The sequence below is a fragment of the Pseudorasbora parva genome, chromosome 23, assembly GCF_024679245.1.
Source record: "Pseudorasbora parva isolate DD20220531a chromosome 23, ASM2467924v1, whole genome shotgun sequence".
Lineage (NCBI taxonomy): Eukaryota > Metazoa > Chordata > Actinopteri > Cypriniformes > Gobionidae > Pseudorasbora > Pseudorasbora parva.
Window position 1 is genome coordinate 21,696,713 of NC_090194.1, and position 21,291 is coordinate 21,718,003.

Genomic DNA, 21,291 nt, shown 5'->3' on the forward strand with positions numbered 1-21,291 from the left:
TTATTTTTGTAGTTTCCATTAAGAAGTTTTCTTTACTGGAGTGGTGCAGGTCCTTGTTCTCTTTGGTTATCATTTGACACTACACTATCTGGCTGCAGAGAGCTTCTTTCTCCATTCTACAGATGGTCTGAAATATCCATGTATTCTTCTGAGAAAATACACTTTTGCAAGCAAAAATCACATCGCTTTGTAGTTCTTTGGTCTGATTATTTGGTTCCTGTTTAAGGTAAACACTGTCACTGTCCAGAACTTCACATCCTGAAGGTGACACTACTTTTCAGTTCTAACATTGCTATAAACATTAACTATTAACCAACATTACTGTGTGCACAAGTGGCAGGTTTTAGAAAGGCTGCACCACCTATAACACTTAAAAGCAAAAGTTGCTTCAGAGTTGGGCAAGTTAATACATTTTGTAGAAAGATTACAAAGAAAACATGTTTTTGAGAAGGTCTCTTATTCTCACCTTCATTTATTTGATCAAAATGGCATGGACATTCAGGTTCTTTCAGGTGGACATTTAGGTAATAAAACAAATGTACCAATCTGTGGCTTTAATATAAACTACCTGAGAATTCTGCCCTGTCACCCTAACAACCCCCATAGCCTCAAATAAAATTATGCATTTATACAATAAGGTATTTTTTTGCTGATTACAAAAAAAAAAAAACATTGCTGGACAGAATTATTCTCATGTATTAAAGAAAAACTAAGATCTACATACAGACTTGTAAGATTCATCCATATGAATTGCAAAAGTTAGCATCCCAATTCTGTCAGATGTAGAGAATGATGTCATGTTGACTGGTGCACGATGTTACAGCATCCATTCAGTCCCATAAAAGCATTTCAAAACCAGAAGTGCTTTTAGGTAACAGCTGGCTCCTTCTCCTCCACGTGCAGCAGTGTGTCTGTGAGAATCCCAGCCTGCTCCAGGCTCACGTCTGCAGCCATCAGCAGTGTTTTCCTGGGGTAGGACGTACACAGCGTGTAGAGAGCAGGAGGGTATCCTGTCTTCATCATCCAGTCAAGAAGGAGCTAAAGAACAGAAGATAATATTACCTTTTCATGTTTTCTAGTCAAAGCAGACGACTAATGGGGAAGGACTTACCATCGAGCTCCAGGTTTTGAGGAATCGCCGATGGATTGTTCTTCTGCTTGGACATCTTAGAGCTATTTTTACAACCTGTCAGTGCATTGCAGAGCAGAGATGTAACTATAAATACATGGCATTACAGAAGAAAAATGCCACTTATTATTCCAGTTTTTATTTCTCTGGATCATATGTAGGAGCTGTTGGCACACTCACCCCCTTGGTGTCCACTGACGGCTCGTCGGGCAAAACTATGACCTTTAATGGAAAGAAAAAAACACATTTCTTCCACACAGGTCCATAATGCAGTAGTACACAAGTTTCTAAAAGTCCTACCTAAATCTAAACCTGCGCTTAAGGACTCCTTTAGAGCATTAGCTTTCATACCTGCACATTTTGTGTATCTCCCTCATTTATTACACCTGATTCAACTCATCAGCTTGTTAGTAGAGACTGCAAGAACTAAATTAGGTGTTTTTGATAAAGGCTGTTACATATGCCACAAGAACAAAGAAAAAAGTTATCACTCCCAGAGCTGCGCAAACAAAACGGCATCATTTTGTTCTCGCAGACCTGGTTTAGGAGTCTCGCGGGTGTCCGAGAACAATTGTGTGTTTGGTCAAAAACGTAAAGTGGGCGGGGTTAATGCGCTGAAACGGAGTTGTTCGGCACCTGCTTTTCTCGTGAAGTATGGAGTGTACTGGCCAGAACGAACTTTGTTCTTGATCTTGCCACCACAAGAAAACGATCAAATGTACCAAGCTTAAAGGGGTGATGAAATGAGAAGTAAACTTTCCCTTGAGCTCTTGATATATAAAAGGTCATGGGGATATAAGATTATCCTGTAAGTTTCAGAGTTGAAAACTTCCTTTTTAGTCAAAGAAAAGCTGTTGTATACACCAGGCCCAGAAAACGATTGTGGGCTTCATTTCTATGTCATCGTGCGAATCAGCTTTGACTGTGACTCTGGAAGACTTGGAGTAAAGCTTTTCTCTGAGGAAAAAAAAAAGAACTGCACTGAAGTCATTCTTAAAAAGGAAGATGTGTTCTGAGTTTTGCAGACCAGATACAGCGAAAGTTTAATCTGTCAACGAGCTCTGCTTCACCTTCGTTGCTCAGGTTGGTTGTAGCTCTATCCTATTGCGTGCATGCCGTGCAGAGGGAGTTTGAAAGACAACCATTTATCGCGCCCCTCGGATTGAGCCCTGTCAATGGTGAGTTTCCAGACCAAACATCTTGATGTGGGTCAGGCTTCTCAGGTTAGGATCCGACAGGAATTGTGCAACAAACTTATGTGAGTAAAACATATTTTTTATATGTAGGCCTAATAGTAGTCCAGGGGCTGTGTGTTTTCCAGACCTACCAAAACGTACGGCGTAGGCAGAAATTCTTTCTTGATCTGGGCGTGCACGTGTGTGTATGTGTGTGTTCATGCTTATATCGACCAATCGTGTGGGTGTCATGTGATACAATCGTGGGTGGATGAGAAATAAATAACTGTGTTTGTTTGATAAAGACAAGTTGCAGTTGCCGCTTTCAAAATAATCTCTCCCTCATGTGAACTGAACTGACAGGGGCTATATATGACAGCGGAGCTGAAGCTCATTTAATATGCAAATCTTCTCCAATCCTAGCTGTGGGCGTCTACTTCCAAGTCTCTATTTCGCCACACCTATCAAAACCCAGCGTTTAGAAGACAGCCTCAAAACCAGTGTAGAATATAGCCTATTTCTTATTAGTTATGATGTTTTTGAATGTAAAAACCACACGAACGTCATTAGTTGACTTTAGACAACAGTATAAAAAAAGAAAAAAAGCCAGTACATGACACCTTTAATGGAGACCTAAAATATGTGCAGGGCTGGGGTGCCTCCAGGACCGATATGACAACCACTGCTTTAAAGCACCATTTTAAAAAAAACAAATGAATTGTTTCCCACCTTTTTTTGCTTGGGCGCTTCCTTTTGGATGAGATTTGGAGAGACAGTCTGCAGCAGCTTCCGTCTCCTTCTAGCTCCCTGATTAGGAATCTCGTCTGCATTGACGTCAAGAAACATCTGATCCTCTTCCCCCTGAACCACAAAATGCAGGTTCTCTTAGTAAAATTCTATGTTGCACTGGTCAAAGTGTCAGGCATCTTAGATCAAGGGTGTCCAATCCTCCTCCAGCAGAGTTAAACTCCAAAACTAGTGCCTGGAAGTTTCTAGCATGCCGAGTAAGAGCTTGATTATCCAGTTCAGGTGTGTAACGGGTTGAGCTGAACTCTGCGGAAAAGTGGTCCTCCAGGAGCAGGATTGGACACCAGTCTTAGACTCAGATGGACACGTACTTGGAGCCAATGCAGTGTATCACGTGAAAGTTTTCTGTTACCAAGGCCATTATTGAAATGCTCTATTTGTAGTCAGCCATAACTACTATTAATATGCTTTATACCAAACGTCACATGAACAAACAGGAAAGCAGGTCTCATTGCATCCGCATCACCTGCCTGTAGCTTTCTAGTGATCCAGAAGACCGTGACAGGGTAGACAAACCAACCGTCTCCATTGACTTTCTATAATGTTAAGTGGCCTCCTTTTTTGCCATTTCTGACTTATAACAAAAAACAAACTGTCTAAATGTTGATATGTGACAAGGTGCACAGAAAACAAGCTAAAAAACCCAGAACTGAAAACTCAGAAGTTTTATAAGCTGTTGACCAAAAAACAAGTGTTTAAGGTATTGTGGAAGAACACAGTCGCTGCATAAGCTTTCTTCGGATCATAATATTAGGAATGTGTGATACTTCATTTATTTTTAATGAAGTTCTAGCTCACGTGGGGAAGAACGTTTGTGTGTTCACTTCATTTCACTGCGGAATCGTTTGTAAACAAGTCTCAGGTGATTTGCAGACACAATGTTGTGCCTTCTATATTGGATCCGACTAGCCTAGAAATCTAGCAGCAGCAAATCTGCTGCAGATCAGATAATCTGCCGTGAGTGTCATCTAGCAACTCTCAGTACACTTCTGAGCTGTAAAAGCCAAAATCTGGTCGGGCCAATCACATCGTGTATAGAGTCGGTGGGCGGGGCTTAACATAATAACGGCCGAGTTGTGTTTGCGTACTTCTAGTAAACACAGAAACTGGCGAACGGCGGTCTTTCGAATCAGCTTTGAGTGTGACTCTGGAAGACTTGGAGTAAAGCTTTTCTCTGAGAAAAAAAAACAAAGAACGGCACTGAAGTCATTCTTAAGAAGGGAAGATGTGTTCATTTTTGCCGACCGGATATGGCGAAAGTTTAATCTGTCAACGAGCTCTGCTTCACCTGAACTGAAAACTCAGAAGTTTTTATAAGCTGTTGACCCCCCAAAAAAAAGCGTTTAAGGACAAAGTAGATACAGGCAATTGAGACAAAGAGCGACAGGCTATATCACACTGAGAACTACTCCCACTGCAGGGGAATGTAATCAGCGACAGGAAATACAGTATAATATGTATGTAGGCATACTGACAGTATGTAGGCATACTGAGGCAAATGTTAGGATCCCAAAATTAACCCATTCTTCCTGCTGAAGCTTCATCTTATTGCATGTATCCACTTTTGTGTCCTTAAACGTTCATTTTTTGGAGGCGACAGCTTATAAAAACTTAGTTATGTATTTTTTAGCTTGTTTGCTGTACACCTTGTCAGATATAAGCTTTTAGACATTGTTCTGTTTTTCAGAAATGACACAAGGAGGCCGCTTCATGCAATACAAAGTCAATAAGAGCGTTGGATTGAATCACCCCCCGTGTGGGAGTGGCCTAAATGTGCTCTATAGCGCCATATCTCTATAGAACTGAACTGAATCGACTCTAAGCTGACTTCAGCTGAACAATACTATTGTCTTTGTAAAGCAGCTTTACAGCGGAATCAAAACTTTTTGCATCATTGATTCCTGTTCATCAGTGTAAAGCTGCTTTGAAACAATCTATATATTATAATGTGTAAATAAAGGTGACGACTTGTGTTAATTGTTTTAAAATACAAAACAAAAACACTAGTGAATATGATTTTGAGTTTGCTCACCCCTACTGGAAACCCCTCGGTCAGCCTCCAGGTCTCTCCTGTCATGCGATGGTACCGTTCCATTTTCTGCTGGAGCAACAAGTTCTGCCTCGGCTTTAACACGCTTTCAGCGTAGTCAGACATCTTCATGGTATGAGAAACAGCATATTTCTTATTAGAATATATTCATAACATATTTACTGACCTAGAGTCGAACATTTATTAGCTTTTAAAGGCAGAGATGTTGTGTTGAACCTTGTCATTGTGTTGATGTTGTTGAATTCTTCTCACTTGCTCTTGCCTCAGTCTGTCGGGTTCATGCAGTGGGCCTGAAAGATGACAAGGGTCAACTTAAAAATAAGCCATTACAGAGACAATAACACAACGATAAAATTAAATAAAAATGGCCGTACGGTCTGGGAGCTCCTGACACACTGGAAAGAAGAACGATTTCAGCCTTGGTAACATGTATATCAGCCATGTGCAGATGCCCAGGAATATGAGCCCACGTCCGGCCAGCTTCAGAGCATCTGTAACACCTGTAACACACACACACACACACACACACACACACACACACACACACACACACACACACACACACACACACACACACACACACACACACACACACACACACACACACACACACATACACATACATACATCAAAAAGCTGTCAGAGCATCTATAAAACACACAACAAATAGCTGTAGAATCATCTGTAACATACACACACACACGTTTGTTTTTGTGACATATGGAGACATTCTATAGGCGTAATTGTTTTTATACTGTACAAACAAACCGTATTTTTTTTATCCCCCTACACTGCCCCTGCTCCTAAACCTACCCATCACAGGAAACAAAGCATTTTTACTTTCTGTCTTTCATCCTGTATGATTTATAAGCATTTTGAAAAGTGGGGAGGAACAGCCTCTCCTTGTAATACCTATGTCATACCCATGTCATTAACTCTATACACATTTGTTTCCTCATATGCCACAAAAACACAAAAACACAAACACACACACACACACACACACACACACACACACACACACACACACACACACACACACACACACACACACACACACACACACACCAAACAGCTATCATCATCTGTAACCCCTGTAACACACCTCAAACAGCTGTCAGAGCATCTGTAACACACACATACAACAGCTGTCAGAGCATCTGTAACCCCTAACACACCTCAAACAGCTGTCAGAGCATCTGTTACACACACCAACACAAGCACATACATCAAACAGCTGTCAGAGCATCTGTAACAAACACCAACACAAGCACATACACTAAACAGCTTTCAGAGTATCTGTAACACACACATAGACTCTTAGAGCATATGTAACCCTTGTAACACACACCTCAAACAGCTGTCAGAGCATCTGTAACCCCTATAACACACATCTCAAACAGCTGTCAGTACATCTAAAACACACACAAACACACACACACAGCTGTCAGAGCATCTGTAACGGTGTAACCCCTATAACACACACCTCAAACAGCTGTCAGAGCATCTGTAACGGTGTAACCCCTATAACACACACCTCAAACAGCTGTCAGAGCATCTGTAACGGTGTAACCCCTATAACACACACCTCAAACAGCTGTCAGAGCATCTGTAACCCCTGTAACACACACCTCAAACAGTTGTTAGTACATCTTGAACACACACACACACACACACACACACAGCTGTCAGAGCATCTGTAACCCCTATAACACACATCTCAAACAGCTGTCAGTACATCTATAACACACACAAACACACACACACAGCTGTCAGAGCATCTGTAACGGTGTAACCCCTATAACACACACCTCAAACAGCTGTCAGAGCATCTGTAACCCCTGTAACACACACCTCAAACAGCTGTTAGTACATCTTGAACACACACACACACACACACACACACACACACACACACACACACACACACACACACACACACACAGCTGTCAGAGCATCTGTAACCCCTGTAACACACACCTCAAACAACTGTCAGTACTCTTGAACACACACACACACACACACACACACACACACACACACACACACACACACACACACACACACACACACACACACACACACACACACACACACACACCACACACACACACACACACACACACACACACACATTTTGTATCGAGTACAAGTCTAAGTGAGAGGCAGCACCATGAAACTCGGTTTTATTTTCTGCTTCAAAAACAGAATACTTATTGCCAGAATAATGATATCATAATAACGTGTTACCAATTAATGAGTGTTTCCATGAAATGAAGCAAAATCCCGCCAGTAAAACACAGAACACAGCATATCTGTTGTTAGACATGTCAGCAGCAGCGATACAAATAACAACACGGAAGTAAGATGTTTCAAATTAAAAGCTGACCAGACAATAAAAATACGCATACTGTATTATATTGTAGTATTTTATTAGACCTTGCTGTAGTATGAAGTTCTTGCATTGAGATTTCGACTGAACTTTTTTTCTGAAATAACTAATCTATGCTCATTTTAGCAGCAATATTGCATTAATAGAATGTTAAAATTGTGGAAGTTTCCTAGTTTAATTAGGTTGTCTCTGCATGGCGCTTTTATTATGAAAATGGTTCATTTTCAGCAGTCCAATCAAGTGGCCGATCGTCAATGGGCTCTATCCAGTCATTTTTGCCGTTTTGTGCTGATATCAGGGCGCTGAGCTGTGTGTGCGCGTGTGTGATTGACAGTTGCGCAGCTGCAGAAGCAGATCTGTGAACATGGCGGATGAGGTGGCTCGAGCTCAGAGCGCGCAGCCGGGAGGAGACACGATATTCGGCAAAATCATCCGTAAAGAGATTCCTGCCAACATCATTTATGAAGATGATCAGGTGCGATCTTAGCTGTTTGCACAGCGATAGCGAAACTGCTGTCAGTGCGTTCGATCCTCCGCCATTTCAATGCGCTTTCAAACTTTATACGAAATGTTCGAGTGTGTAGCTAATCACTGTTGCAGGCTCAGTTGAAGTAAAGTTGCACATTAATTTTGAATTCTGTCGACAGTTCATCTGAAATCTCGGAGATCTGGAAATGTGCCAGAATGCAATGCTAGTTCACGTGTTCTGCACTGTTACATTTCTGCACAGCGTTGTTGCACATTGAGCAGCGATCAATGATGGCTGCTCCAAAATAACGTGAACGCTTTCAGTTGCACGGCTGTTATCATACTTTTACACAATTATTTATTTAATACATTTAATTTTTTTAATAAATAATACACAGTTAATCTCTCTCTCTCTCTCTCTCTCTCTCTCTCTCTCTCTCTCTCTCTCTCTCTCTCTCTCTCTTTCTTTCTTTCTTTCTTTCTTTCTTTCTTTCTTTTTGTCTGATGAATTATCAGTGCATTGCCTTCCATGATGTGGCCCCTCAGGCTCCCACTCACTTCCTGGTGGTCCCCAGAAAGCCCATTACTCAGATCTCTAAAGTTGAGGACACTGATAAAGAGGTCAGTATTAAACTGACTTGGTACCTGAGTGTGTGTGTGTGTGTGAGTGTGAGAGTGAACTGCGTGCAGAATTAAAATGTTAATAATTTTAACAAAATAAGAGAGATCATACAAAATGCATGTTATATTTTTTTTGATACTGTCCTGAATGAGATATTTAACATACAAATGTTTTACATATAGTCATATGTACATATGGTTTTCTGACGGTTGTTCTTGAGTCCCTTGTTTGTCCTGAGCAGTTAAAATGACCAATGTTCTTCAAAACAATCCTCCAGCAGTGACTATGATTTTGATAACTATTAAAAAAGGTGCTGATGCTCCAGAAGGAAACACGATGCATTGAACCAGGGGGTGAACACATATTGAATCTGAAGATTAAGGTATTTTGTCTTTAGTGAAACATGTACGTATCTTCTGTATGTATCTTCTGTTGCTTCCAAAGAGCAGTACTAAATGAAAAAGAAGAAGAAATTTTTATATATATAATGCATCAGTGAATGTTTGAACTTTTTTTTTTTGTAGCTGTTTTTGCATCCCTCAACTGTCAGTGTAAATCGTACAGTCACTGCTGAAGAGGGTTCAAATATGCAAAAGATATCGGAAAACTGAAGTTTTTCTGAAGAACATTGGTCAGTTTAACTGCTCAGTCAGGACAAACAAGGAACTTATGAAAAACCATAACAAAACAAAAAAACAGCCGTATACAGTGCATCAGTGCTTCACTTTTTCCACATTTTATGGTATAGCCATTTTCCAAAATTGATTAAATTAGTAATTTTTTTCCATCAATTCTACAAACAATACCTCATAATGACACTATGAAATAAGTTTGTTTAAAATCTTTACAAATGTATTAAAAATAAAAAATGATCATCCATTTCCACTGATCATCCTTGAGATGTTTCTACAACTTGATTGGAGACCATAATTCAAAGTTGATAAATTCAGTTGATTGGACATGATTTGGAAAGGCACACACCTGTCTACATAAGATCCTAGAGTTAAAGGGGTACTTCAGAGATGGGAAGCTGAATATGTATGTAAACTGGGTCATTAATATAAGAGAAATGGGAAATCATTTTTTTATTTGGTGCCTTCTAGTCTGAGAAAAGACAGAAAATGATTTATTGTCTCATGGCGATGAAAGACAACAATTCCCAGAATGCATTGCTTCACTGCCCTGTGAGGCTACTCCCAAAGCCACGGCTACTGGATTACTGGATCACTTTCCTACTGCGATTATTTTCATAAAATCACTTCAGTTGGAGAACAGACTCTACAATTAAAAACTGAACGTGTCTGTGTGATATAATGATTGAGCCGCTGAGCGAGTGTCACAGCACAAACGCAGAAGTCCAAGGAATTGTCTGTAGACCTCTGAGACAGGATTGTATAAAAGGCAGAGATCTGGGGAAGGGTACAGATACATTTCTGCAGCATTGAAGGTCCCAATGAGCACAGAGATCATCTATAAATGGAAGTAGTTTGGAACCACCAGGAGCTGGCAGCTCGGCCAAACTGAGCCATCGGGGGAGAAGGGCCCTAATCAGGGAGGTGACCAAGAACCCGATGGTCACTCTGACAGAGCTCCAGCGTTTCTCTGTGGAGAGAGGAGAACCTTCCAGAAGAACAACCATCTCTGCAGAACTCCCAACAATCAGGCCTGTATGGTAGAGTGGTCATATGGAAGCCACTCCTCAGTAAAAGGCACATGACAGACAGCCTGGAGTTTGCCAAAAGGCACCTAAAGGACACTCAGTCCATGAGAAACAAAATATTCTGGTCTGATGAAACAATTGATTGAAATCTTTGGCCTAAATGGCATTTCATTATGACGTCATGTCTGGAGGAAACCAGGCACCGCTCATCACCTGGCCAATTCCAATGTTTTTTTCAGCGGCAGAAACTGGGAGACGAGTCAGGATCAAGGAAAAGATGAATGCAGCTATGTACAGATTCATCCTTGATGCAAACCTGCTCCATTGTGCTCTGGACCTCAGACTGGGGTGAAGGTTAATCTTCCAACAGGACAATGACCATAAGCTCACAGCCAAGATAACAAAGAAATGGCTATGGCCGGCGACACACTTATGGCGTGTCTGTTTTTTTTCCGGCTCCCATGTTAACAGATTAGAGTTTGCACATTGCCTGCGTGAGCCGCGCTGCACACACGTGCATGCTAGAAATAGAATTGATGCCTATTTTTCACATGACTTGCAATTGGAAGCGTTTCCAGGCAAAATAAAATAGGAAAAGATGTTTAGATGTCTTTTTGACATGAATGCATAATTAATAAATTCCATTTTGATGTTTGAAAGTCTTTAGGTTTTGACATTAATGCAGATATAATTGTCATTTAAATAAATAATAATAATGATCGATTTTCAAATATTGCACGTCAATGCAGAACGAAACATTCTTCAGCCTATTTTGCCATCAATACAATAGTATGGTCAATACTGCCACCGTTGTCTTTGCTGTATCAGTATATACATATATTTATGTTTAACATAAAGTATACAGGAAGTATAGGGCTTCCCTGTGTCACCTAGCAGCAGTACCGCCGCGCAGACACGTTTCTGGTGTGCAAAGACATAGAAAACGCTACGCGGCTGACATGCAACAGAAACGCCACGCTTGCAGTGTGTCACCGGCCTAAAGGACAACTCTGTGAATGTCCTCGTGTGGCCCAGCCAGAGCCCAGACTTGAACCTTGATCTCTGGATAGATCTGAAAATTGCTGTGCACCAACTTCCCCCACCCAACCTGACGGAGCTAAGAGCTTGAGAAAGAAGAATGTAAAAAACTGCCCAAAAATAAGGGGTGCCAAGCTTCAAACCTAAAACGACTTGAGGCTGTAATTGGTGCCAAAGGTGCTTCAACAAAGTCTTGAGCAAAGGCTGTGAATACTTATGTACATGTGACCCCCCCCCCCCCCCCCCCCAACCACCTTTTTTTTAATTTATTTTTACCTTTGATAAATTTGCTATAAGATTTCAAACAAACTTCTTTCAAATTGCTATAATGGGGTATTGTTTGTAGAATTGAGGAACAAAATATGAATTAAATCCATTTTGGAAAAAGGCTGTAACAAAACAAAATGTGGAAAAACTGAAGCGCTGTGAACACTTTCTGGATGCACTGTATATATGTATAATATAAATTATTTACTGATTTTTTTACTCATTGTTTACTGCCAAATATTAAAATATAGAAGATGTGATTTGCAATGCTTCATGGGATTGGACAGTCACAGCAACTGTAACTCATGTCTTGAGCAGACTTACTGGATTTTTTTTTTTTTTTTTTTGTGAATGAGTGTTATATATTCTGCTTATGTCTTTGTCCCGGCTCAGCTGCTCGGACATCTGATGGTGGTTGCTAAGAAGTGTGCCGAGCAGGTGGGTTTACCCAGAGGATACCGACTGGTACTCAACGAGGGTCCTGACGGTGGGCAGTCCGTTTACCACGTTCACATCCACGTCCTGGGTGGCCGTCAGCTGGGATGGCCTCCTGGATAACCACTTTATAGCTAGTCGTGTCACTGTTAGCCATAACTGAGGTTAAATGTCATGTAAGAATGTCAGTCCAGAAAACAGCTAAAAATAAGTACTCTCTGAGGATGTCAATAAAAAATGTTAAATGTTATTGTTTGAAATGTATCATTATTTTTTTTGTCTTGCCATAAATATTATGTTTTTTGGTTGTGGGACTTTTGAATGTCATCCTATGTTATGTAGGCGTTGACATTGTTAACTTGGAAAAATATAAAGGGTTTTCAATGTGTGAGAATACACACTGAACAGCCATGGATAATATTCGTGATCATGACTTTATTTTCATGTGATCTTGAATAACAAATGTTATCTCAAGATCACAACATATATTTCTCATGATCTCGAGATAACAAAAGTTGTTTTCTTGTGATCACGACTTTCATTCTGAAATGCCCTGCGCCTGGAGTCTTGTTGCTGTTGCAGATTATTCTTTTTTTTTTGGAAATGAAGTTTTTTTTATTGGTTTCCTTTTATATATATAACATACCAGTACAAGGTTAAACAAATAAATACATTGTGTACAAAACAACACGGATAAAAGTAATTATAATAAATAATAATAGAAATGACATTTAAATGCACAACAGGGTAAGCAAGTCACACTTCAAAGGGAGATTGATATTAGATGCATGCCTTATGAAGTAATAATCTGAATACAATTCCCCCACATATCAACATCCATATGATTTCCATTCACTTTAGCTAACATTTTTTCATATGAAACATTCTCTATCATAGATTCAATCCACATTTTAAGTGAAGGACATTGAATATCTTTCCAAAATCTAAGTATCAGTCGTACTGCCGTGACTACCCCTACAGTAACCAGGGAAAACTCTTTATTTTTAATCTGAGGAATCTCAGATTTATCTCCTAAAAGACAAACCCTTGATGAAAATGGAAGTTCCACTCCTAAACATCTTCCAAGATATTTCAACACAATTTCCCAAAAAGGTTGAATCTTTGAACATTGCCAAAGAGCATGCATATATGTACCAGTTTCTTGTTTACATTTCCAGCATTTATTATCACTCAGACAACCCATTCTGAAAAGTCGCACTGGTGTATAATAATATCTATGTAATACCTTATACTGGATAAATTTGCCTCTTGCTTCCTTTATATATCGTCCACTGTAGGACAAAATTCTGTTCCAAGTGTCCTTATCTATGTCACTATTAATGTCTCTTTGCCAAATTAATCTCAAGTTTTCACAGTTCTTATCACCGCTCCTCAAAATAAGTTGATAAAATTTAGATGACTTTTGAAGGGGTCTTGGTAATTCACAAAATGTTTCTAAAACATTCTTTTCTTGTCCCATAGAAATCTTTGCCAACAAACAGTTTCTAATCTGTAAATATTTCCAGAAATGATCCCGGCCTTCTAAGTGAAATTTTTCTTTTAAATTAGTATAAGATAAAAGCTTATCATTACTAAATAAATCCCTTAGAGTGCGTATTCCATTTCTAAACCATTGTCCCCAGAACAGGGACTTTTTCCCTACCTTAATATAGGGATTATTCCATACTGATGAGTAATGCTGACACATGTGAGAAATCTTACATTTTCTATGGATAATTTTCCAAACCTCTTTAGAATGAAGCAATACAGGGTTGGTCATATTATGCTGTAAATTCCCCTCTGGGTTTTGCGAAAAGGCCTCTATTGGTCGAAAAGGGTAAGTAAGTTGTCGTTCTATTAATACCCAATCTAAATCTAAAACATCTTCCTCCCAGTGTCTAGTGAGCTTAGACATTTCAAATGCTAATTTGTAAAGCTCTACATTCGGTAATGCTAGCCCCCCTCTATCTCTAGGTAAACATAATTTATTAATGCCAATCCTGGGTCTTTTACCATCCCACAAAAAATTCTTAATCATAGCATTATATCGCTTATATATCTGGTGAGGCATAGTAACGGGGACCATCCCAGATATGTAATTAAACTGTGGTGCTATCGTCATCTTTATTATATTAATTTTTCCCCACAAAGTTAACATAATTTTCTTCCAATTATCTAGTTTTGTTTGTATTTTCTGCAACAAAGGTACCATATTTAAATTCAATATATTCTCTAAATTAGGGCTTAGGTGGATACCTAAATATCTAATCCCTTTTTGCATCCATTTAAACTTAAACGCACTGACTGAGGAAGAGAAGCACACTGCTGATACAGGCATAGCCTCTGACTTATGCCAGTTGATTTTATATCCTGAAAATTTAGAATAAGATTCAATCGTATTAAGGAGTACTGGTAAGGAGCAACCAGGGTCTTTAACTACTAGCAATATGTCATCTGCATATAACAGTAATTTATGTTCTCTTTCCCCTGCAAATACACCTTTAATTCTCGGTTCCTCTCTTATCATTGAAGCAAGTGGTTCCAAAACTAATGTAAAAAGTAATGGACTAAGAGGACAGCCTTGGCGGGTAGATCTTGATAGATTAAAAAAGGATGATGTTATTCCATTTGTTATTACAGCCGCTTTAGGATTGGAGTAAAGAATTTTAACCCACTTCACAAAACCTGGACCAAAACCATATTTTCCTAAGGCCTCAAAAAGAAAACCCCACTCCACCCTATCGAAGGCCTTTTCTGCATCAAGCGATATTGCAGCGATGGGATCTAGATTAGAATGATTCATCCACATGAGATGTAATAGCCTTCTCATATTGTCAGATGAGGATCTATTTTTAATAAAGCCCACCTGATCTCTGTGTATAATTTTAGGTAAAATACTTTCTAATCGTGAGGCTAATAATTTTGTTAATACTTTACAATCTACATTTAATAAACTTATGGGACGGTAGTTAGCAGGGTCCAACCTATCTCTATCCGGTTTTGGTATGAGTGATATTAAGGCTTCATTAAAACTGTCAGGCAACATATCATTCTCAAGAACCTCTGCATATACCTCAGTCAATATTGGGGTCAACTCATCAGCAAACTTCTTATAATACTCTGCTGGGAATCCGTCAGAGCCTGGTGATTTTCCTGGTTTTAAAGACATTATAACAGTTCTGACCTCCTCTTGTGTTATTGGTCCATCAATTGAGGCTTGTTCTTCAGGGGTTAAAGTGGGCAATGTAACATTAGCTAGAAAGTCTTTTAACTCCTCCTGACTATAAATGGATTCTGATGTGTACAGTTTTGAATAGTACTGGTTGAACACCCTATTAATTTCTTTGTTGGAGGTGAGCACCTTATTTCTCTCCTTAATTGCTGGTATGACATGACATGCATCATGTTGCTTAATCTGTCTAGCAAGGAGTTTCCCAGCTTTTTCCCCACTCTCATAATACTTGGTCTTCAATCTAAATAATGCATATTCTGCTTTTTTATTAAAGAATTCATGAAGATCAAATTTTAATTGACAAAGCCGTTTAAATTTCAAATCTGTAAAATGTTGCACCAAATCCTTCTCTAGATCACTGATTTGTTTTTCTAAGAGTTTTACTTTTCCTACACTTTCTTTTTTTTTCTACTTGCATAAGCAATACATTTTCCCCTGATAAATGCTTTACAGGCATCCCATACTGTTGCTAATCTCTGAGTTGACCCAATATTAAGTTCAAAAAACATCTTTATATCATCCTGCAATGAATCTACAAAGACCTTATCCTCCAGCATAAAGGTATTTAGTCTCCACCGCCCCCGTTTCTTAAAATCTACATTCACTTCTAATTTTAATTCAACATGTGCATGATCTGTCAGACCTATTACTCCTATTATACAATCAGCAACAGAGTCAATTAGAGAATTGGAGATCAGAAAATAATCAATTCTTGAAAAGGTCTTGTGACAGTTTGAGAAGAATGTGTATTCCCGTTCTCGTGGGTTAACCAGTCTCCAAATATCTGTTAATCCGTTGTCATCTTTAAGAGTATGAATGGCAGCCCTATCTCTGGGGGTTGATCTGATGTTGTTTTGACTTCTATCCAGGATGCCATCCATAGTTTGATTAAAGTCACCTCCAATTATAATATGTCCCTCAAGATTGGCTAATATTTTGTTTACCTCATGAAAGAATTCTGGCTCTTCCTTATTTGGTGCATATATGTTACAGAATACTACTTTAACATCATTGATCTTTGCTTCGATACAGAGTATACGACCATCCTTGTCTTTGTGTTGATTCAACAATAGAAAGTGTATTTTCTTCCTCACTAGTATGGCTACTCCACTCCTACTGCTTGACACAGAATTATGAAACACATGTCCGACCCAGTCATGTCTAAGTTTCAAAGCTTCCCTTTCATCTTTAAAATGAGTTTCCTGTAAAAAGGCAACATCTGTTTTCCTGATCTTAAGATATGCAAGTATTTTTTTCCTTTTAACAGGTGACCCACAGCCATTTATATTCCAAGATATTATATTTATACATTGTTTATCCATCACACGCTGTGTAAAACTGTGCACCTGTTGTGCTGCGATGCAACTTACTTATCAAGTTCCAAAAATAAATAACAAATGAACCTTTAACATGTAAACTGGTATTATACCTACAATCCTTTCTGATAGAAAACCAATTATTTAACTTCCAACATTTTTGTGAACAATGAAACCTTGAAAAACAAACAAAAAACAAAACAAATAAGAGAGAAAAAACGAAACTCAAAACACCGCCCTTAAGAGGCAGTGAGCCCACTTCTGGGTCACACATTTGGTCCGTGATGCTCGCAGTCAGAGCACACTCGCTGACTCGGGAAGACAGACCCCAAAGCTTTTCCCGACCCACCATTTTAACCACGTATCATAATACCTCGACTTACATATTTCAGTCACTTATAGTTTACTCATCACCTCCTTGTAGTTGGATGTGCTCCTTTATATATCTTTCTGCCTCCATGTGGTCAGTAAAACTCTGCTTTTTTCCTTTCCACGTAAACTTCAGAGTGGCTGGATGAACCAGGGTATGTCGAACGTCACGATCCCAGAGTAACTTCTTCGCTGCGGAGAATTTTTTCCTCATCATTGCTCTCTCTCTCGACATATCCTCGAAAATGGAAAGCCTGCAGTCCTCCCATTCAAATCCCCTGTTCTTTTTCGCTGCTGTCAGGATTTTCTCCCTCGCGGTATAACGTAGAAATTTTACCAACACGACACGGGGACGCTGATCATCATTAGGTTTTGGCCCGAAACTCCGATGACTCCGCTCAATCTCGAACTCCGACCCGGTCAAGCCGAGTCCCTCTGACAGGATCTTCTGAACATAATCGTTCATTTTGTAACCTACTTCTTTCCCCTCTTTAAGGCCGATTATTTTGATGTTATTCCGCCTGCTGCGATTTTCCAAATCCTCAGCTTTGTTCCAGAGCTCGTCCACAAGTTTCGCCATCCTCTCAGTATCACCAGTCAGGCGATTCGTTGAATCTTCCACGTGCGAGATGCGATTCTCGGCTTCATCGAGTCTGGCCTGTACAGAGTTAATCGCCTCTTTAAGTTCTGTAGTAGTCACTTTAATAGTTATCACATCACTTGCTACCCCCAACAAAGTAGCGTTCATTTGACTAATTTCAGCGAAAAGATCTTTCAAGTTCGGGGTTTGATTGCTTGACTCTAGTGACGGAGAATCATTAGCTTCTGGGGTCGTTGTTTTCAGACGCATTTGCACTCCTCGAATTTGTTGCTTGTGTAGTACCCTCACCGCCTGATGAGGGGAGATATAATTATTAACAAAACACAGGACACGGAGCTGCAGCTGCTTCACCATCAGAGTCTGTGTATTGTCTTTATAAACATTTTAAAAGAGTTCAAATATTATTATGTCAATGAATTACAGAGCATCAAGTCACAATATAAGAATACAATCACTTATACTCAGTTTACCTTGACCATTGAGTCCACAAATTAACATATATAATATAATATACATTTATAACAATATTACTCATATATAAAGTTATACATAGCATCACAAACGTTTTCTTGTGTTTTACACTTGAATAAAAATTGGATTTCCTCTTAAATCACAGTAAACTGCAACTCATAACTCATAACTGTTGCCTTATTTATCCAAAACACATTACATTTGTCATTTCACTCGAAAAACATGCTCTTTCTGAGGCCACATGTTCTCCATCATTAGCATGAAATGCATAACTAGCACATGCAATACAGACGTAACTCGACGCAAACTTTTACACCCTCTTTAACAGTAACTCATTTTTACACTTTAAACAACATACTTTACATTTATCGTAATTCTGACATGTAAAGAACATACTCTTATTGAATTTGTGTTTCATACCTGATGAGGGGAGATATAATTATTAACAAAACACAGGACACGGAGCTGCAGCTGCTTCACCATCAGAGTCTGTGTATTGTCTGAGCAGCGCGCCCCCTCCCCCTGCAGGTGAACACTCCCAAGGGAAAAACAATCAAATAATCGATCTATCATTCATTCAAGGCTGAGCAGGGAACATCAATCGTCATAGAACTTAATCCACAATGTAAAATACATTTTTTTCCACATTTATTATGCATTTATTTTTGTAACCACCACACTCTCCCCTTCGAAAATAAATGTCGTCCCGACATTACTCTGTTTAGTGTTTCTTAATTTTTCTTTCTTTAGAGTGAAACTTTTAATTTATGTATGCACTGCAGATTAACTGTACTTGCTATTCTTCAATAAAGGAATATACTGGACATTAACATAGTCGTTTGACTTCTTCAACTGTGACCTCTTTTCTTCACTCGATTTCAAATCTGTTTAGTATGCATATAAATACACTGGCTGATACTGCGGCACTGGGAAAGTCCATGATGTAGGGTTCTGCATGTCATATGGTGTGGGGTGAAATGATATTGCGTTTGGATGCTGTATGTTATAGCATGCAGGGGTACCAAAGTAATCGTAAGTGAATGTTTTCGGAGGTCTCCTCTCTCTCCTAGGCCATCTGTACCCCTGTTCTCCTTCACTGCATTCACCTGGGACTGCATGAGTATCTGCTTCATCATCAGGTTGTCCTACAGATTGTTCCTCATTCATCGCATCTCCCTCCTGTTGAGGTAAGCCATCACTCTCTGTTTGGGCTGCTGTTTCATCAGTACTCGTTATCTGTTGGTTAACTTCTCTTCTTTCCCTTTTAGGTTCGTTTGGCTGGACAACAGGTAAGTATAGGTTATCTGATTCACCTTTTTCTTCCACAGGTTGCTGATGCCGAGTAGGAGGTAAGTAATAGTAATGGTCTTCATCATCCTCTTCTTCTGAATTAGACTCATTTCCCTCAACTGGCCTTTGTTCAGTCACTGTCTTCTTTGTCTTTGACTCCCTCCTGAGTTCAACCTCCAATGGTAAGTAATCACAAGACAGTAAGAGATTACGGTGAAGAACACGAGATCTTCCCTTTCCTTGTTCCGGTTTCACTTCATAAATCGGACTCCCTTCTCCCACTTGACGCACTACTGTATGCACAACATCCTCCCAATGATTGCGAAGCTTCCCAGTCCCCCCTCTTGGTGTCAAATTTCGCACTAGGACACGATCTCCAGGGCACAATATGGAACTCCTCACCTTCCCATCATAATTCTTCTTGTTTCTCTCTGCTGACTTCTTCGTTGTCTGTCTGGTAATCTCAAAAGCATCTTGCATTTCTTGCCTCCATCTCTTTACATACTCTTTATAGTCTGTAGTTCCTGTTTCAGAGGTCAAGCCAAACAGCAGATCCACTGGTAACCTTGGGGACCTTCCGAACAGCAAGTAAAATGGGGAAAATCCTGTTACTTCACATCGAGTGCTGTTATATGCAAAGGTGAGTTTGTTTAGACACTCTTTCCAATTGGTTTTCTGTTTTTCTGTCAACGTTTTCAACATCTGGAGTAACGTTCGGTTGAAACGTTCAACCTGACCATTTCCTTGGGGGTGATACGGTGTGGTCCTTGATCCCGCAACTCCACAACTCTTCTTCAACTGTGCAACCAGCTGGTTTTCAAACTCTGCTCCTTGGTCATGGTGAATTCTTTGTGGGAACCCAAACTTCAGAGCATAGTCATTAAACAACTTGTCAACAACAGTTTTAGCCGATTTTGAGGTAGTTGCGTAGGCTTGTGCGAATCGTGTGAAGTGATCAACTACGATTAAGATGTACTCATACCCTCCTTTAGATTTATCCAGGTGTAAGAAGTCAACGGAAACAAGTTCAAATGGGTGAGTAGTGACAATGTTTTGGAGAGGTGCTCTTGTCTCTTTACATGGTTTCTTTTGTTTCAGGCAAGCACAACTTTTGGTCACATAATGATCAACATCATAACTCATTTGTGGCCAATAGAACCTTTCTCTGATTAATGACATTGTCCGATCTAGGCCTTGATGACCCATGTTGTCATGTAATTCTCTCAGCACATGTTGCTTATACTTCGCAGGTAGGAGCAGCTGTGTTCGAGTATTCGTCTTTCTACGAAAGATGCCATCGTCTCCCAAGAAAAGTTTGTCCCAACTTCGCAGTAAACATTTACTTTGTGCACTCAAGGTCTTAAACAGATGTCCTGTTGGCTTTTTGTCAGACAACTTAAACTGTAAAACGGGTCCAATGTGGTCATCATTTCTTTGTGCTTGTCTGATCTCATCCACGGGCAATGGCTGTTCGGATGTTTGGGCCTCATCAAAAGAAATCATGGCAGTCCAGAAGAGGTTGGAATGCGGTGCCTCTACTGCTTGGATGGTCGCTTCAACACTGTCAGATGGTAATTCCTCTGTACACACTTCCATTATAGTCTCCATGTTCTCCAGGGGCATTCTGGATAGGCTGTCTGCATCCACATTTTCTTTACCTGGCCTGTATTTGATGTTAAAATGAAAATCTGCCAGTTCTGCCACCCATCTACATCCCGTTGCATTTAGCTTTGCACTGGTCAAAACATAGGTGAGCGGATTATTATCACTATACACCGTGAATGTGGGGGCATAGTACAAATAATCCTTAAATTTTTCGGTGACAGCCCACTTTAAGGCCAAGAACTCCAATTTGCCTGAGTGAAGGTGGTACTTCTTTTCTGCAGCTGTCAACGTTCGGGACCCATACGCGATGACTCTAAGCTTTCCGTCTTGTTTTTGATACAACACAGCTCCAAGTCCCTGATTT

General features: G+C 39.7%; 2 protein-coding genes across 2 annotated transcripts; one reads left to right on the top strand and one right to left on the bottom strand.

Moving 5' to 3' along the window:
• Positions 1-438: 438 nt before the first annotated feature.
• ubxn8 (UBX domain protein 8) lies at positions 439-7,522 on the bottom strand. Its single transcript, XM_067434081.1, has 8 exons — positions 7,412-7,522; positions 5,536-5,661; positions 5,378-5,451; positions 5,144-5,266; positions 3,034-3,165; positions 1,310-1,351; positions 1,112-1,186; positions 439-1,038 (listed from the first exon to the last, which is right to left on the bottom strand). The coding sequence occupies exons 1-8, from the start codon at positions 7,488-7,490 to the stop codon at positions 868-870; spliced, it is 822 nt and encodes a 273-aa protein (XP_067290182.1). The 5' UTR covers positions 7,491-7,522; the 3' UTR covers positions 439-867.
• Positions 7,523-7,861: 339 nt separating this feature from the next.
• Positions 7,862-12,293, top strand: hint1 (histidine triad nucleotide binding protein 1). The gene is made up of 3 exons (XM_067433447.1): positions 7,862-8,028; positions 8,538-8,642; positions 12,002-12,293. The coding sequence occupies exons 1-3, from the start codon at positions 7,918-7,920 to the stop codon at positions 12,164-12,166; spliced, it is 381 nt and encodes a 126-aa protein (XP_067289548.1). The 5' UTR covers positions 7,862-7,917; the 3' UTR covers positions 12,167-12,293.
• The last annotated feature ends 8,998 nt before the right edge of the window (positions 12,294-21,291 follow it).

What these genes read in the sequence shown, in the direction of transcription:
- ubxn8 (XM_067434081.1), bottom strand. Translation starts at nt 7,490, where the DNA reads ATGTCTAACAACAGATATGCTGTGTTCTGTGTTTTACTGGCGGGATTT. An exon ending in AAGCGCCCAAGCAAAAAAAG is followed by an intron (nt 1,352 to 3,033) that starts GTGGGAAACAAT and finishes TTTCCATTAAAG; the next exon opens with GTCATAGTTTTGCCCGACGA. An exon ending in TCAAAACCTGGAGCTCGATG is followed by an intron (nt 1,039 to 1,111) that starts GTAAGTCCTTCC and finishes TCTGTTCTTTAG; the next exon opens with CTCCTTCTTGACTGGATGAT.
- hint1 (XM_067433447.1), top strand. Translation starts at nt 7,918, where the DNA reads ATGGCGGATGAGGTGGCTCGAGCTCAGAGCGCGCAGCCGGGAGGAGAC. An exon ending in TCATTTATGAAGATGATCAG is followed by an intron (nt 8,029 to 8,537) that starts GTGCGATCTTAG and finishes ATGAATTATCAG; the next exon opens with TGCATTGCCTTCCATGATGT. An exon ending in TTGAGGACACTGATAAAGAG is followed by an intron (nt 8,643 to 12,001) that starts GTCAGTATTAAA and finishes GTCCCGGCTCAG; the next exon opens with CTGCTCGGACATCTGATGGT.